We start from the raw sequence: 19153 nt of genomic DNA on the forward strand, positions 1-19153 counted from the left end.
TGGCGCATTATAAGCTAATTAAATTTATTTAAAAAACATTATATATATATATATCTATATCTATCTATCTATCTATCTATCTATATATATATATATATATATATATATATATATATATATTATTGTTATTATTATTATTGTTTGCTTATTATTATTATTGTATTATCATTGTTATTGTTATTATTGTTATTGTTATTTACATTCATTATTATATTATTATTAACAATTACAGGCTTTTGTCTTACATACAATTTGTACATGCTCAGTAAAACCCCTCTATCATTCAATCAATAAATCAATCAATCATAAATAATATTTATGTTTTAACGGCATCTGCAAGAAGGCATGCATGTGCACATACATGAGCTTTTGACAAGAGCAGAAATTAGCTTTGAGTTAGCATGCATGCTGACGTCTGCGAAATGTCTTGTAAATCACTCCAGAGGTGTTATCAGGTTACAGTTTTAGAAGTGTTTATTTCTGACTAGCTTTTACATAATATATGACAAAGTGGTTATATTTACACACAAACAAAATGGAGTTTGCAGCTAGCTAGACCAGTCACTGACGTAACGGTACCACTCCACAATGGTTAGCTGTCACCCCTGCCCCTCAAACAAAAACGAAACAGAATAAAACAGAATGTGACTCTTTAACTTCTTAAAATAGGTCAAGGTTAGCCATCTTTGAACTTGTCCACAGTCTGTGTCCCAAGAATGTTCCCTTGGCAGTAATCGGACTGGAATTATGCTGAGCACAGATGGACGGAAAGTCTTCTCAATACCTAATGGCCATATTTGTTGGCCTCAGCTAAAAAATAAACTACACCTTTAAATATAGATTACACGTTTGCTGTTTGATGAAAGAAAACCAGACTACCAGAACAATGCAGTTATCTTACTAATTTAAAATCAGATCAAAGCAGAACCCAGCCAAGAATTTTAAGACACAAGCATTATCATCATGCAGCACAGATGCCGACTAATATAGCTATCATCTTTAGTTGGAAAAATAGCTAAATTGAAAACTACTATCTGCAGAAAGCACTGCCTGTCACCAGGTATGGTCTAAACAGGCGGTCCGCCTTTTAATTTTCCATATCAGTCAAACGCAAGACCAGTTGATACTTTCTGGAGGCTTCCTGTTCCTCACCTCTAAAAGCACCGCTGCTATAAACCAGACTGCTCCCACTGTGAACATCACACAGCGTCGAATGCTCCCCTATTCATATTCACATAAAACTGAGGCACATTAAACACATCAAAGGCGCCGTCCTCTTAATCAGGTTGATTTTGGTTGTGGGAAGGGGGGAGATGCCGACATGGTGGGAGGTTCCACGTGCTTGTGTTTCTGGCTGATCTAAGCACCTGTCTGCGTTCATCACTGCTGGGTGTGATGTAGTATGAGGGTCACATGGTAGTGACACATACAGGGACTTTTTAGGATGGCAGCGCTTCCTCTTTGAGTGTTTGCATGTGAGGAAGAGGCTCCTGAAAGCATCGCTGTCTCAGCCCGTCTGTATGGGCGACTCTTTTGTTGTTTCCTGTTTTCTTTAGGAAGATGGATTCCACTTGCAGTGGACCTGACCCGTGAGAGGAACAGGGAGAGGAACGTGTGTTCAGAGCTCGTTAGTCAGGCGGTTCCTATATTAAGGATGGGAGAAGGAATGTGGGTGGGTTTGTGCTCTGTCATCCTGTTTTGGTCTGTAGATTTGAATATGAATGTTTGTGTTTGATAGTCTAAAGGTCTGAGTTAATCTGCAATTTTGCCAGTTATGTCTTTTCTAAAAAGTTGTTTATTTTCTATAGTGGACAGTTGCTTTTTAATATTACAACAAAGACAAATTCACTTTATCTTTGTGCAGTCTGCCACATAATTAAATTTACAGTTAACCAGCCATAATTGTACAAGCAGCAGTGGTCTTCGTGGCCTCCAGGGCCTCATAATTAGTAACAAGGCTGCACAATTAACTTGATATGATCGACTGTCTTTATTTAATATTATGGCAAAGTGCATGTTAAAAGATGCCAACGTGACCTAAAATAGGAGGTTCACTGCTTCTCACCTGCATGTATTAAAGCCCAAAGTTTAAAGGTGAATGTGCTGTAGTTTTAGCCAACTTACGTACAAAAATTTTTTGGACCTACTCACACACTGACTCACTTTATTAATCCTCATCCAGCTAATCACACGGAAAATCAGATACAATCTAGCCACTGTATTTTGATGCTGGGAAACAACTGACCCAACTGAAGACCCTTACTCTGTCCAGCACGGTTATTAACCGCTGCACTATTGTGTTACACTAAATGCTGGTTGGAGAACAAGATGTAGGCATATAAATGTGATTGTGAACATTGCGGTTAGGCAGTAGAAGTGCACTATATCGGGGAGGTTAAACAGCAAGTTCACATTTTAAGCCTGATGGAGCTATTCCACAGAGTGCTGTTCCTTCCGTCTTAATTCCAAATAGGAAATCAAGCCACATTATGAAGCATTACAGTAATGTTTGGGTGGTGCAGGCCCCTCCTGCTGCGGCCTTCACCCACTTTGCCTCAATTCAGCTGACAGACTGCTTCAAGACATAAACAATGTCAAATGTATTTGTGTTGTCTTTAATTCTGATGTGTGCCATTATTACGTTCAACTAGTAATAACTGTGGGTTAGTTGCTATATTTTGTGTGAAATCTCATCTCATCTCTCATCTCTCAACTTACTGATCCATCTTTGTCAATTTTGAACAAACCTTGTATATGTAGTCGTTATGGCTATCATCGGTGCCAGATTTGGAATTGGGATCCAGTTTTTAAATTGTTCAACAATTTCATTGTGATTCTCATAATTCATGATAGTATGTGGCAACTTCTGGGTGTTCACAGTGTTAATGGGTTCAGTCATGTTCGAACGTCTTTAAGTGGGGTATTCGTAGTGACTACATCTTGAAACCTGTGTGGTCACACTGTTTCAAGGTAAAAATTTGAAGCCGAAGCAGCGATTGTTGCAGTTTTTGATCATGTCTGGCTGATGGCGTGGCTCCTTTCTTTCGTTTTTGGACAGGTTGTCAAGTTTGCACATTAAAAACCAGCCTGTTAGCAGGCAAGCCAAAATAAGTTGTTCCATCCTATTTTTGCACTTTTATGTATCATTGGTGATCGTAGTAGAAAAGTGCCCTGTGGCATAGCCCTGTTAGTCCTAAACATTTTGTTAGTAATCAAGGCTCTGAGTGTTCTACTCACTACTGATAGCTGCGTAATATAAAAGAAACCTGTTTTTCTACAGAAATACGGTGCACAGTACAGATACAGATCTAAATGGGGGAAAAAAAAGCTTCACATTCTTTCATTTTATGATTACTTACAAAGCATGTTGTTTTAGATTAAATTTCTTGTACTTCCATTGAATATTCAATGTCTCCTTTGTTGTTAATGTTTCAACAAACGTTAGAAAAAAGCTGTATGTTAATGTTAACTGGTTCAGCTCATTGTAAATGTGTGTCACTTCCATCTTGGCTCACTTAGCAGAGCAGCTCACTCTTTTTGTTGCTTCTGTTATTTATATTCCATGAATTTTGTTTTATTCTATTCTTCAATATATTATTAATAAAGGTGGCTTTAAAGCACTCGCAAGGCAACACCTGTGTGCTATATCCCCAGTAAATTCACTAACTGAATTGAATTTGCTCTCCTCCAAATAAAGAAATATGTGAGTAAAAATCACATCAATGCAATAAAATATACACAAAGATGAAAAAGGCATTAACATTAAATACAACACCATTCAGTCGTAAGGATTGTTACTCAGCAAAAGTTGGAGAACAAAATCTATAAAACCATCATCATTTGAAAACATCTTCTCACTCTGACTAGACTGTGCATAATCATCATCTATAATATATTGTATAAAACTCATATCATGTAAATCACAGAAGTGACTCACAAGAAGGCAATTATGATTCTGCAAATTATCACAGAAATGCAAATGTATTATATGGATGTAAATGACTGCATTCATATGCATTCATATGTAAATACAAACAGAATACAGTAATTTGCAAATCCTCTTCAACCTATATTCAGTTGAATGCACCACAAAGGCAAGACATTTAATGTTAAAACTGATAAACTTTAATGTTTTTGTCCAAATATTTGCTCATTTTGAAATGGATGCCTGCAACATGTTTTCAAAAAAGCTGGGACAGTGGTATGTTTACCACTGTGTTACATCACATTTCCTTCTAACAACACTCAATAAGCGTTTGGGAACTGAGGACACTAATTGTGAGTGTCATGATTGGGTATAAAAGGAGCATCCCCAAAAGTCTCAGCCATTCACAAGCAAAGATGGGGCGAGGATCTCCACTTTGTGAACAACTGCATGAAAAAATTGTCCAGTAGTTTAAGGACAATGTTTCTCAATGTTCAATTGCAAGGAATTTAGGGATTCCATCATCTACAGTCCATATTATAATCCGAAGATTCAGAGAATCTGGTGAACTTTCTACATGTAAGCGGCAAGGCCAAAAAAAACAACACTGAATGCCCGTGACCTTTGATCCTCTAGGCGGCACTGCATTAAAAATTGACATCATTGTGTAAAGGATCTTACCGCGTGGGCTCAGGAACACTTCAGAAAACCATTGTCAGTTAACACAGTTTCTCGCTACATCTACAAGTGCAAGTTAAAACTCTACCATGCAAAGTGAAAGCCATACATCAACAACATCCAGAAATGCCGCAGTCTTCTTTGGGCCCAAGCTCATTTAAAATGGACAGACACGAAGTGGAAAGTGTGCTGTGGTCTGATGAGTCCACATTTCAGATTGTTTTTGGAAATCATGGATGTCGTGTCCTCCAGACAAAAGAGGAAAAAGACCATCCAGACTGTTACCAGCTCAAAGTTCAATAGCCAGCATCTGTGATGGTATGGGGGTGTGTTAGTGCCCATGGCATGGGCAACTTACACATCTGTGATGGCACCATCAATTCTGAAAGGTACATCCAGGTTTTGGAGCAACACATGCTGCCATCCAAGCAACGTCTTTTTCAGGGACGTCCCTGCTTATTTCAGCAAGATAATGCCAAGCCACATTCTGCACGTGTTACAACGTGTGGCTTCGTAGTAAAAGAGTGCGGGTACTAGACTGACCTGCCTGCAGTCAAGACCTGTCGCCCATTGAAAATGTGTGGCGCATTATGAAGCGCAAAATACGACAATGGAGACCCCGGACTGTTAAACAAGTGAAGTCGTACATCAAGCAAGAATGGGAAAGAATTCCACCTACAAAGCTTCAATAATTAGTGTCCTCAGTTCCCAAGCACTTATTGAGTGTTGTTAGAAGGAAAGGTGATGTAACACAGTGGTAAACATACCACTGTCATGGCTTTTTTGTAACGTGTTGTGGGCATCCATTTTAAAATGAGCAAATATTTGCACAAAAATAATAAAGTTTGTCAGTTTGAACATTAAATATCTTGTCTTTCTGGTGTATTCAATTGGTTGAAGAGGATTTGCAAATGTTTGTATTCTGTTTTTATTTAAATTTTACACAACGTCCAAACTTCAATGGAATTGGGGTTGTACATGCTGTTTAAATACCGCACGCAAGATTTAAACAATTCACATAAAGAACAGTTTTCACTTTATTTTTACAGATACTATGAATGCCAGTGATACTGTAATAACTTAGCTTGCAAACTTTCCATGTAGAACATGAATCGTTTTGTAATACTGATCCAATCTTACAGGATTTGCCGTTTCGCTAAGACACATTTCTTGAAAGCTGGTCTCCTTTTCTCTAAACTGTGAACACAAAACCCAATTTTCAAGCTACATGCACAAAACTCCAGACTCTTCTTGCCTCAAAACAGTTCAATGTGTGCTCATAACTGAACTCTGTTGTCAAATCGTGCCTCGAGTCAATCAAAATTAAAAACACTACTGAGCAGTCTCTAAACACTACATGGAAAAATAGAAAATACAATGTTCAGGACATGAAGCTGTAGACATAAATGTTTATTGTTCACTGTAGGATAAATGCATGTTGCAAAACAAAAAACCCTCTGCATTTAGCACTTGTACATAGTAAAAAAAAGTACAAGTAACAGAAATCCTGTGCATTTACACGTAGCACTTGTGCAGTACAAAACAAACAGAAATCATGTGCATTTAGCACTTGTATACAGTACGCCTACTAAAGTACAAAAATATACATAGAATACTAGGCCTACAAACAGTTAGTCTAACCCTCTATTATAATACTACAGTACATTGGCACAGTGATGTACTGAAACATGTATTTACTTACAGTATACTGTGGTACAGTAGTCATACAATAATTCCTGTCAACATTTCTATACTATAATGTTCTCTTCTCTAAATCTTCAGATTCTGGTGGACGCAGTGAATCTACTGATGTTTGGTTGGACCCTTTGTCCGGCCTCCTTCATGCTCATACCGTGGATAAGAACATGGTCAATCACAGTAGCTCTACTTTGTCTTTGCTGACCACCTCAACCACCTCAACCACTTCTCACACCAACTCCTCCTCTCAGATTTCTATCCATTGTAGTGCATCACAAACCAGTGCTCTCTGAACTGGCTTATATATGTTTCCTCACATCATTGGCCACAAGTGTGATCAATTTTGAGTTGTTGTACTCAACCGGTGACACCAGTGCTTTAACTGTGTTTGACTTTTGCCACCTGTGTTCACCATTATGCAACACAGGAGCATCACAATGAAGATCTGTTGGCAAGTTGTGTCTAAACAGGTGAAAAGTGCTTATGGTTTTGTCAAAAGACTGATTCAATCAGTAGGTTCAGGCAACTGAGCATTTGGTTCAGACAATAGGGTTTAGTGTTTTAGCAATTGAGAAAAACTGTAATGTGTTCCTTAACATGTACTGGTATAAAGTTGGTAGACAAGTAAATACCAAGATACTTAATAACACAGTTATTAAGTATCTTGGTTTCAGTTCAGTTTCACTAAACGCAACATTACTCAAAAATCAATGAGGCCTAGGAGTAAGGAATGAGTTTCCAAAAATGGCATTTTCTGTTTTCGTCTGATTAAAACCTTGATCGTGGCATACAATATAATCATTTGCAAGATGAATCATATTCCATAAATCCAACGCTGTTAAAAGTGCCACTAATATGTTGTCTGTGTAACCAAACACATTAAAAGATTTGCCCAAACTTAAAATACTTTCTGAGGCATTACATAACAGCTCTATAAGATCACGATAAAGCATATTATGAAGCAAAGACGAGGTCAACCCTCCTTGTCTAGTACCCTTATGAACATAAATAATGTTACTCGGGCTACGACCCTGTCTGATCTGAACAGACAGATAATTATACCAAAATAATAGCACTCTCCAGCTTTGAGCCAGATTTGAATTAATATATTTAAATGTAGGTTGCTAGCATTAATTGTTGCTAATTTCAGTGTATGTGGGACTCTCAAAACTTCATTCACCAACATGCGTTACTTCTGAAACTTTTTCCGAAGTTTTCAAAAAAGGGATTTCTTGCAAATAAAACAGTCATCAAAGGTGAGTGTTATGTGTCGGACGCAGGATGGAGAACCGACCAGCGTTTGAAGGACCCAGTATAAAATAAGCAGAGCACGGTACAAAGGATAACTGAATTTAATAACATAACAGTGATGTGCAAAATACAAACAAATAAGTGCGCGGCCTGGCGTGGTGGAATGCCGGTGTGCTCCCAGCAGCACTAACGGTCCGGAGCCAGAAACAGTTCAGACCCAAGGACCCCGCCGACACCCCCCAGGTGGCCGCGACAAAACGAGTCTGTGAAAGAAGAAACCATCATGTGAGTCCACACTCCACACACAGAGAGACCACTCAAAGGTGTACATAAACAGCAAACACTTCCTGGCTTAATCATTAATCAGCTTCCCACCCTGCAGGCATGGAACACCCAGTTCACATTATCACTGCAGTGGAAGCTGATTAAACGACTAACATAACAGCTCAATATAATAAGGTGTGAGGGACACCACATTTACTGACTGTACTAATGTTAGTCACAAAACCTAAAGTACCTCAGGAAGTGTGCTGACGAGCGTGAGACCTCACCCCCTCCTCTTTCACAGACCATGGCATCAAACCTGGACGTTCTCTGCATCCATGATGATGAGATGGCTCTCAAGACGACGATCTCACCCGTCTGGTCACAAGGTCGAGTCTCTGGCAAATACACACTGTGTACTCCAGCCTTAAATGCAACCATGCCCCAATCCATAGAGATGCACCACAGCTGTGAGTCCTGACGAGCTGCACATGATCAGCCTCAGGTGATCAGGGTGAGGTCCTGATAACTCAGCCACTCAGTCCTAAACGCGTGCCACCTGGAAGGAAAAACAAAAGACAGAACAGAAGACAGAAACAAAAGGCAGCCAGGCACCCCCAGCCATACAACAGTGAGTCCAGCAATCAGAGGCTTAGTTACTAACAGTCATATAATATTTAAATTTTAATTTAACCAGGTTACTCCCATTGAGATCAAGATCTCTCTTACAAGGGAGACATGGACAATTAAAAAGTTTCCAATTCACGTAACATGCATGTCTTTAGACAATATGAATAGGAATGTTAAAAAAAGTGAAATCAACCTTTAAAGCAGCCAAGAGATTAGATGTTCCAGGTGCCCGCCTACATCAGCCATCAGCTTAGGGTCTGAATAATGCCATGTAGTGTACAATCCCACAAGGGTGCCCCCTTGGTCATTTCACCTGGATGCAGCAGATAGGTGGCTACTTTTAAGAAGTTGGATGGACCTGGAATGGGATCCAGGAGCTGAGATGGCTTTGTTGTGTGGTGAATGTGGCGGCGCATGGCATTGGTGCATGATACCAGACCTTAACTTTATGGTGGGAGCGTAGTTCATCAAACAGTGGTCACGTGACCCCTAATGAGCAGGTTAGAAAAACCTTAGGATATATAGTTCTTTGACTCCCTGCACATGAACTTTGAGCAGGTCGGCCTCACATGAAGGATATATTGATGAAACAGGATTGGCAACAAATAAAACGTGTGTGGTTGTACCAGTCACCACATGGAATAAATAAATAAATAAATATGGATCATAATATTGATAAAACGCACAACTTTTCCAACTGTATCCTCAGGGTGTCAAAGAAGATACATGCCGAAGGCTTAACATCTTGAAATGACAGAGGTCATGTGACAGCCGACTGAGGAAGTGTGCCTCAGCTTTTAGAATCCTGCTGAGGATACAGGAACAAGAATGTGAGTGTGTATATGAGAGGAAACATTTGTTGACAGAGACCCAGGGGGGTTGCATCCTGTAGCACGAAGTGGTCAGGAGCCCGGGTTGTAATCAAAGTAACAAAACACACTGAAGATAAACACTCACATATGCATTTCCTCACTCGTCATCCTCACTTAAAAGCCCATATGTCTGTCTTTTCAGTTGCTCTTGTCTGCATGTCTTGTCTGTAATTATTCATCTATTACATAAATGGGATGAATGTGACTCTATAGGGACTCCTCAGTTTAATTAAACAACTTTAATTAAACTAGGTGTTCCTGTTTAAGAAGTGAATCATATGAGGTATTTATTTTAATGTTGCGATAAGAAAAACTCACAACTCTGACTTGGATTGCATTTGGCTGTTCAGAGGTCACCCTTCACATTGTTATTTAGACAGTGCCACAACTCACTGCAAACAAATCATTTACTATTATGTTGGAGTATGCTGTGAACTCTTGCCACTATTTAGGTCCCATTTCCATCCCAGTTTCAAAATTGAGGAAACTGGGTCCCTATTTTTTAAAATAGGAGATACATTTCATATTACTAACTAGTTTATATTCACTTACATACAAGTGTAACCAATTATTGCTGAATACACTCAAATGAGTATTATTCCTACTACATGACTGTTTTCCCCCCATACACAAAATACTACTTCCAAATTTTTAGTTCTATTTATTATCTGGGGCCTATGTTACCAAACAATCCAATCTCACACCATTTCGTGATGGCATCATGAAAAGTAAATTATTCTATTGGTTTGTGATACCGTCACGAAAAGCGCCACATTGTCATGACCGGAGCACAAGTGCATTTCGTGTTGGTATCATGAAATGTAGGGTGACGCGGGGGGGAGAGGGGGTGTCTGTGGGGGTTGTGGTTAGAGTTAGGGGAAGGGAGAGGGATAAGTTATGTTAGGGTTAGGAAAAGGGGTAGGGGTAGGGTTACAAATAGTAAAAACATAATGCAATGCTAAAATACCCTCAGTCATATGAGCATTGTGTTCTTCATAATTTGCCGTTGTTTAATTAATGATTAAGATCTTACTGCCTTACGTACAATCTGTACATGTTCAATAAAGTCCCTCTATCTATCAATCAATCAAACAATTAATCATAAACAATATTTACCTTTCAACGGCGTCTGCAGGAGGGCGTGCGTGTATGTGTACATGTGTATGTGTACATGTACATCACATGTACACATCACATGTGTACATGTGATGTGATCTTATCTTTCTTATGTCTTATTATTTATTATAGTATATATACTTTTTCTTGAGCCGTTTGGGTGGGTAGGGAGAGTTCGCATGGAATAAAAAAGCTTTTCAACCTACCACCCCTGGTTCTCAAGACCAGGCACCTAAGTGGCTCTACTCTACTCTTTTCTACTCTTCTATTTTACTCTTCCTTTTTAGATATTTAGATATACCTTTATATACTAGCGTAGTTCCACCTTAGAATTGGAATATATAAGATACACCTTACTAAATTTTCATGAGCTTTTGACAAAAGTTAGCTTTGAGTTCCTGGAAGTTAGTGTGCAAAGCTAACGTCAACATCATGTCTTCTAAATCACTTCAGAAGTGTCATTAGGTTCCAAAAACAGCATTTTCAGTTTTAGAAGTGTTTATTCCTCGCTAGCTTTTACATAATATATGATAAAGGGGTTGTAGAACACATTTATCATATATTATGTAAAAGCTCATCAAATCAGATCTGCTCGTTAGTCTGCATCTAAAAAGGAGTGATCACACCTTGGAGAGCTGTTGCACCAAGTGGACTGACATGAATCATGGCTCCAACACGAGAGATGTCAGTTAAAACAAAGGAGAGGATTATCAAACTCTTAAAAGAGGGTAAATCATCACTCAATGTTGCAAAAGATGTTGATTGTTCACAGTCAGCTGTGTCTAAACTCTGGACCAAATACAAACAACATGGAAAGGTTGTTAAAGGCAAACATACTGGTAGACCAAGGAAGACATCAAAGCGTCAAGACAGAAAACTTAAAGCAATATGTCTCAAAAATCGAAAATGCACAACAAAACAAATGAGGAACAAATGGGAGGAAACTGGAGTCAACGTCTGTGACCGAACTGTAAGAAACCGCCTAAAGGAAATGGGATTTACATACAGAAAAGTTAAACGAAAGCCATCATTAACACCTAAACAGAAAAAAACAAGGTTACAATGGGCTAAGGAAAAGCAGTCGTGGACGTGGATGACTGGATGAAAGTCATATTCAGTGATGAATCTTGAATCTGCATTGGGCAAGGTGATGATGCTGGAACTTTTGTTTGGTGCCGTTCCAATGAGATTTATAAAGATGACTGCCTGAAGAGAACATGTAAATTTCCACAGTCATTGATGATATGGGGCTGCGTGTCAGGTAAAGGCACTGGGGAGATGGCTGTCATTACATCACCAATAAATGCACAAGTTTACATTGATATTTTGGACACTTTTCTTATCCCATCAATTGAAAGGATGTTTGGGGATGATGAAATCATTTTTCAAGATGATAATGCATCTTGCCATAGAGCAAAAACTGTGAAAACATTCCTTGCAAAAAGACACATAGGGTCAATGTCATGGCCTGCAAATAGTCCGGATCTTAATCCAATTGAAAATCTTTGGTGGAAGTTGAAGAAAATGGTTCATGACAAGGCTCCAACCTGCAAAGCTGATCTGGCAACAGCAATCAGAGAAAGTTGGAGCCAGACTGATGAAGAGTACTGTTTGTCACTCATTAAGTCCATGCCTCAGAGACTGCAAGCTGTTATAAAAGCCAGAGGTGCTGCAACAAAATACTAGTGATGTGTTGGAGCGTTCTTTTGTTTTTCACGATTCCATAATTTTTTCCTCAGAATTGAGTGAGTCCATATGTTTTTCCCCCTGTTTGGTCTAAAAAAGTAACCGTTACTGACTGCCACAATTTTTTTTCCTAAGTTCTTATAGTGTTTCTTACAACCAGAAAGTTGCCATTTGAAATGACTTTAGTTTTGTGTCATATCTGTGATCTGCTTTTTTTCTACAAAATTAAACAACTAAATGAACATCCTCCGAGGCCGGTGATTCCATAATTTTTGCCAGGGGTTGTATTTAGCCAAAAACAAAGTGACATTAGCAGCTAGCGACACCAGGAAGTGACGTCACCACGCTAACATCCGCAAGCTCATACCATAAAAATAGGAACAGAATGTGACTTTTTAATCTCTTAAAATATGTCAAGGATAGCCATCTTTGACCTTGTCCAAGAATGTTCCTGGTGAATCTCAAGAGTCTGGCAGTAATAGGACTGGACTTACACTGAACACAGACAGACGGACAAATGGACAGACAGACAGACAGACAGACACACAGACGATAACAAGCATTCGCAATACCGATGGCCATATTGATGGCCTTGGGTAATAATAATATTAAAAAAAAAAAACCTTCATGAAACTGTAATTCATTTTGTGACGGGAGCACGAAAAACAAGTGTGAGACTGCGCCGTGTCAAACCATGTTTAAAGCCCAGATCCTCTGTGAACACCCACAGAATAAGCCTCATACAGCACACAGAAGTTTGGATATGAATAACTGTGTTACAGAGATCTAAAACAAGCCGTTTCAGACCTAAATTTTGCTTATAACAAGGATTTTCAACATGAACTTTTGGTTTTTTTTTAATTTAAAACTCATATGTCACAGTAACAGGTAGATTAGAAATATATTTGCATGTATGACCTCTTTATACATATCAATGAAATTTTGTTGCTATGTGAGGATGTATCTTATTTTAGCCATCAAAGGGGACGTGATGAAAAGCATTTGGGACTTGCTGGATTATCTGAACACAGGAAACATTTGGCGTGATGGAACAGTCTATGCAGCTGATGATAGCAGGTTCCTTTAAAGGTTGTGGGTGTTATTTTGGGGAGAGGCACAGACGACTTTCAGTGGGTTTGTTTGTAGAAGCTTCTCTGGTCATGTGAGAGAGGAAGTATGGAAGTTTGCTGCTTTAAGATGAACTCCAGCCCAAGCTGGTTGGCATTTTCTGCTGGCAGTGTGGCAGCTGCGTGACAGGGCCGCCATAGATCAGCATCTGTGTTTGCACGAAAACATCTATACATCTGCACGTACGGTATGTGCAGATAAAACTGTGCCTTCTCTGTGCCTTTTAAAAGTGGCCTCTTTCTGCTTTTTGCTTGCTTCTGGTACAGAAGGGGCCGAGCGATCTGGAGCTGATGCCGGAGGAATACTCTGTGATGATTGGCTCCTATCCCTGCAACATCAGCTTCCATAACGACCAGCTGTTCCACTGCACCATCAACGAAGTGCTGAGTTCCAGTGAGAGTGAGCTGCCTGTCACCGTGAGTACGCAAGCAAGCGCTGAGCACCTGTTGAGAATATTGCAGGACAAACTATAATAATTTAAAGGACTCACCCATCTGTCACACAATACTCAAGGCTGTCTGCAACCAATCCAAAAACCACCTGTGATGTCTGATCACACAGATCTCTGAAAATCCGTGCACAGTCCCTGATAAATGTCAGTGTTCATCATACTGTAATGTGAGCAACATTTGTTTGTTTGTTACTCTGCTCCTCCCAGGTCCTTTGGCTGAGTTCCACCAAACTTTATATGTGGAAGACAGTCAACACCCGAGTTGCTCTAAAAGGGGTTTCTTTTGTATCATGTATGTCATCATAGTACAGAAACAGCATTAGTGAAGGTTACAAATGATCTTCTTATGGCCTCGGACAGTGGACTCATCTCTGTGCTTGTTCTGTTAGACCTCAGTGCTGCTTTTGATACTGTTGACCATAAAATTTTATTACAGAGATTAGAGCATGCCATAGGTATTAAAGGCACTGTGCTGCGGTGGTTTGAATCATATTTATCTAATAGATTACAATTTGTTCATGTAAATGGGGAATCTTCTTCACAGACTAAGGTTAATTATGGAGTTCCACAAGGTTCTGTGCTAGGACAAATTTTATTCACTTTATACATGTTTCCCTTAGGCAGTATTATTAGATGGCATTGCTTAAATTTTCATTGTTACGCAGATGATACCCAGCTTTATCTATCCATGAAGCCAGAGGACACACACCAATTAGCTAAACTGCAGGATTGTCTTACAGACATAAAGACATGGATGACCTCTAATTTCCTGCTTTTAAACTCAGATAAAACTGAAGTTATTGTACTTGGCCCCACAAATCTTAGAAACATGGTGTCTAACCAGATCCTTACTCTGGATGGCATTACCCTGACCTCTAGTAATACTGTGAGAAATCTTGGAGTCATTTTTGATCAGGATATGTCATTCAATACGTATATTAAACAAATATGTAGGACTGCTTTTTTGCATTTGCGCAATATCTCTAAAATTAGAAAGGTCTTGTCTCAGAGTGATGCTGAAAAACTAATTCATGCATTTATTTCCTCTAGGCTGGACTATTCATTCATTATTATTATTATCAGGTTGTCCTAAAAGTTCCCTGAAAAGCCTTCAGTTAATTCAAAATGCTGCAGCTAGAGTGCTAACAGGGACTAGAAGGAGAGAGCATATTTCACCCATATTGGCCTCTCTTCACTGGCTTCCTGTTAATTCTAGAATAGAATTTAAAATTCTTCTTCTTACTTATAAGGTTTTGAATAATCAGGTCCCATCTTATCTTAGGAACCTCATAGTACCATATCACCCCAATAGAGCGCTTCGCTCTCAGACTGCAGGCTTACTTGTAGTTCCTAGGGTTTGTAAGAGTAGAATGGGAGGCAGAGCCTTCAGCTTTCAGGCTCCTCTCCTCTGGAACCAGCTCCCAGTTCAGATCAGGGAGACAGACACCCTCTCTACTTTTAAGATTAGGCTTAAAACTTTCCTTTTTGCTAAAGCTTATAGTTAGGGCTGGATCAGGTGACCCTGAACCATCCCTTAGTTATGCTGCTATAGACGTAGACTGCTGGGGGGTTCCCATGATGCATTGTTTCTTTCTCTTTTTGCTCTGTATGCACCACTCTGCATTTAATCACTAGTGATCGATCTCTGCTCCCCTCCACAGCATGTCTTTTTCCTGGTTCTCTCCCTCAGCCCCAACCAGTCCCAGCAGAAGACTGCCCCTCCCTGAGCCTGGTTCTGCTGGAGGTTTCTTCCTGTTAAAAGGGAGTTTTTCCTTCCCACTGTTGCCAAGTGCTTGCTCACAGGGGGTCGTTTTGACCGTTGGGGTTTTTCCGTAATTATTGTATGGCCTTGCCTTACAATATAAAGCGCCTTGGGGCAACTGTTTGTTGTGATTTGGCGCTATATAAATAAAATTGATTTGATTTAATTTTGATTTGATTTTGGGTCATTAAAGGGAAAAATCAAAATAGTGATTTGTTTTTCCTCACTCCAGTGTCCACCAAATTTGGAATGGTGCCGCAGATAACAGAATATTGACAGTGGAATCATTCAAATGGTGATGCAAGTACCAAATTCGGCAAAAATACTCCTTAGACATTACTCTTTTGAAAAAACTGACTCGCCACTTGAATGTTTAATAGGCAGCTAGGTAGGGGTCAATTGAGGTCTTACACAGGGGTCAAAAATCAAAAATGCTCCAATCATATTGAAAACTATACCACATGATTTGACTGATCATCAAGAGTCCAAAAAAGTATAGTTTGGACCATCTACGAATGAATGTTCTGGAGTTATGGGATAAAAACAGCAAGAATGGTGATAAAGGTCAATTTCAGTTTGTACAGGGGTCAAAAGTTAAAATTATTAAAATTATTGGTTGAGTTAATAGGGTTTCAAAAAGATATAGTTTGTACCTTGTGTCATCCTTAGTTATCATGTTATGGGGTAACATATGTCACATGTCATAGAATCCAGTGGATGTCATCATTGTTTGACCTTTACTTTGGAGACATTCAACACAGTCAAAACTATTCCATTTATTAATCCTGTTAGCTGCCTGGCTAACAGTATTGCTGCACCATTTGAATGATTGTTTCAGTTATCTGCTGTATTAGAACACATTTGGAGGTGGATTCAGTAACTGCCGAGGCAAAGTCAAGTATGCCAACAGTCAATAACTGGATTCAAGGTCATTGGAGTCATTGGTCAAAATTTAGGCTTTTCACCCTGACTTGCACCAAACCTGGCACACATATGGAGGTGTGATCTCAAATTGCACAACAAGGTCAGATTTTCCAAAGCTCAATACTTGGGGTCAAGGTCATTTCTGCCTCTGTGTTTTTTGGCCAACTCCTCCCAGGTACTTTTGTTTATTTCTGCCAAACATGATATGTCAGTAGAGACTGACCCCAAAATTTCCCTTAAATAATTCATTTTAGAGATCGAGCTCACGGAGTTTGATTTTCAGATGGATTTGGACTAAATATGGCACAAACCTCCTGAATCACCATGGTAAGGTCAGCTAGAGGTCAATTGTTTGGGGGAAGTCAATGTCATTGAGGTCAAATGTCAGGCTACCATATTATAGAAATGCACAAATTGGCTCTGACATTGTTCCAACCCACTGCTAAAAATAAATCATCCACACGTCAACCACCTGAGTGGCGGCCTGTTTATTGAATAGCCACACCAGTGTTTCATTTATATTGAGCTTATTACATTACTTCACCTCCTTATATAATATCAGTAGTTCAGCCCAAACCTGGAGTGCAGTGTGCGCAGGCCAGCCAGGAAGTGTGGAGGGGGAAAGTCATGCTGCAGACATCTCTGAACCTGTCAGGACACAATTTCACACTCCATTTTGGCATGTGGCTTTAACCCCAGTCACCAAATTTTACAGTGACAGAACTCAGCGTGGCTTTTGTACATGTTGGAAATATGCTCGTTGACTGATTTTCCCCCCACGCTACATCACGCTACATCGCCCCCACACTCATTTTTTTCAGTGACAGTGCGAATGTGGTTGAAATAGAGTCTGCAACTAATATGAGACTCTACATATTAGTGCCTGATGAAAAATTAAGTTTTAAATATGTTCACATTTCACAAAATGTACAGTAGTTAGTAATTTATTTGCTAATGACTTTCTATCACTTGGCCTGCCTGATATATCTGTGGATATATCCTTAGATACTATCTGCACATATCCTTCCGTATCTGTTATCGTCTTGAGGACTACAAATACTATTACCAAGTGTCATGGCTTTGGCTAAGCAGTAAGTACGTGAGAAGCTGCTATTGTTAGAGGGGGACTATAAATGCCTTTTTGGAGGAAAAACACCTGGTAATGAGTTTAAATTTAAACTTTATTGTAGAAAAAGAAGATATATAAATATTTTTTTCTGTAATTTTGCTGCCTGCAGCTACTGACATTTTGTGAAATACCCAGTTATGCTCAAATCATTATTTTCTAGAGAACTTTCAATATGCATCCTTATATGTCTGACACACATAAGGCTGTTCTCATTCAGCCATTAGATCTAATGTAAGGAAAGTTTCTCAATGGAAAAATGAGAATCTGCCAGTGTCACTGTCAATCTGTCCTTGGTCTTGCCTAATGGGCCTTTTCTGGTTCTCTTGCTCTCCATGGTATTCAACAATCAACTTGAAAGATGTCCAAAAAGGAATGAAATGAAATAATTCAACTCACGTTTTGAAAAATAAAATGATAAAGAGTAAAGGTTGAATACACTAATACACTAAGTGACTGCTTTGTTTGGTCTGTCCATGTCAATGTCAGTTATGCGGTGAAGCTAGTATGATGTTGTGTGATCTGCCTGAAGACAAAAAATATGGTATCTTGTTTATGGTATTGACAAATTGTTAAGAGAATGCTGGTTAAACACAGCCACATGTGACTTACAATGATGCAAACAATATAATAGATGGAGAACTGTGGCAGTGGCAGTCGTCATACGATCATTTAGTATTGTTTATGGTCAATCAAGTAGCAAGTTTTCTTTAAAATCTTAAAAGTAAGTGAATGCATGCATTCAGTTTGGCCACATAATGGTCTACATGATTTTGATAATAAATAATAAACTCTCTCGGTGTGTTATTTAGGCAAAAAGCAAAAAAACACATATCTGCAATTTTCACATATATGCTAGTAGCCAAGGAAAACCAACTCTAAATACAACATAATATTGCAAAATTGAAGTTTTTATGGATATGTGGTTAATTTGAATTCATTCCCAGCATTTTTTGAATTACAGAACACTCCACACACCACCCCCCCCCCGCACAGCCGCCGCCGCCCCACTACTATGCACCACAGCATAACAGTAAAACATTTGTTTTTGCTCTTTATCTTTTTAAATATTTATAACTACATAACTACTTCTGCCTATGACACCAGCACCATGTGCTTAGGTCAGAGGTGTCAAGGTGATTCTAGAAAGAAAGGGTCGAGAGGGTGCAGGTTTTCTTTGCAACCACCCACTCCACCAGGTGATTGCACTGATTTGCTGATTCCATCTGCTCAAAGTGGTGTTAATCAGTGAAACTGACATCTATGGCTTACGTAAATCACTTATATAAATCACCCAGTTCATCTGAGTCAGCGATGATTAGATGCAAAACTTGATTATGAAATGTTTCCCTAAATTGAAATCAAAATATTTGTTGTTTCTTTAAGAAAAATACTTTAGCAAATTAAATAATTATCCATATCCAGAATACCTTTTTTATGTATGACACATCGGACCTTGTTGATCATTTTGTCAATAACTCAGCCAATAGCAAAAGGTGATACATTGATAAAATTGTGGTGGAAGTGTGTGTTACACAACCCAGTATCTACAAAGGCAGTGTGACAGAATATGAATACACAGTCACTTTCAACATGTTGAGATTACTTGGAAAAGGTCAGTAAAGTTGAAAAGTTAAAGAAA

At 39.0% G+C, this 19153-nt stretch overlaps 1 protein-coding gene across 1 annotated transcript in view; it reads left to right on the forward strand.

The window, feature by feature from the left end:
• The window catches only part of plxnd1 (plexin D1), a 218689-nt gene that overhangs the window by 127678 nt on the left and 71858 nt on the right, over positions 1-19153 (forward strand). The window contains exon 19 of the mRNA XM_034172730.1: positions 13515-13664. Within this exon, the coding sequence (XP_034028621.1) occupies positions 13515-13664 (150 nt within the window). The remainder of the gene's footprint in view (positions 1-13514; positions 13665-19153) is intronic.

This window comes from Thalassophryne amazonica, chromosome 6 (genome assembly GCF_902500255.1).
Source record: "Thalassophryne amazonica chromosome 6, fThaAma1.1, whole genome shotgun sequence".
Taxonomy (NCBI): domain Eukaryota; kingdom Metazoa; phylum Chordata; class Actinopteri; order Batrachoidiformes; family Batrachoididae; genus Thalassophryne; species Thalassophryne amazonica.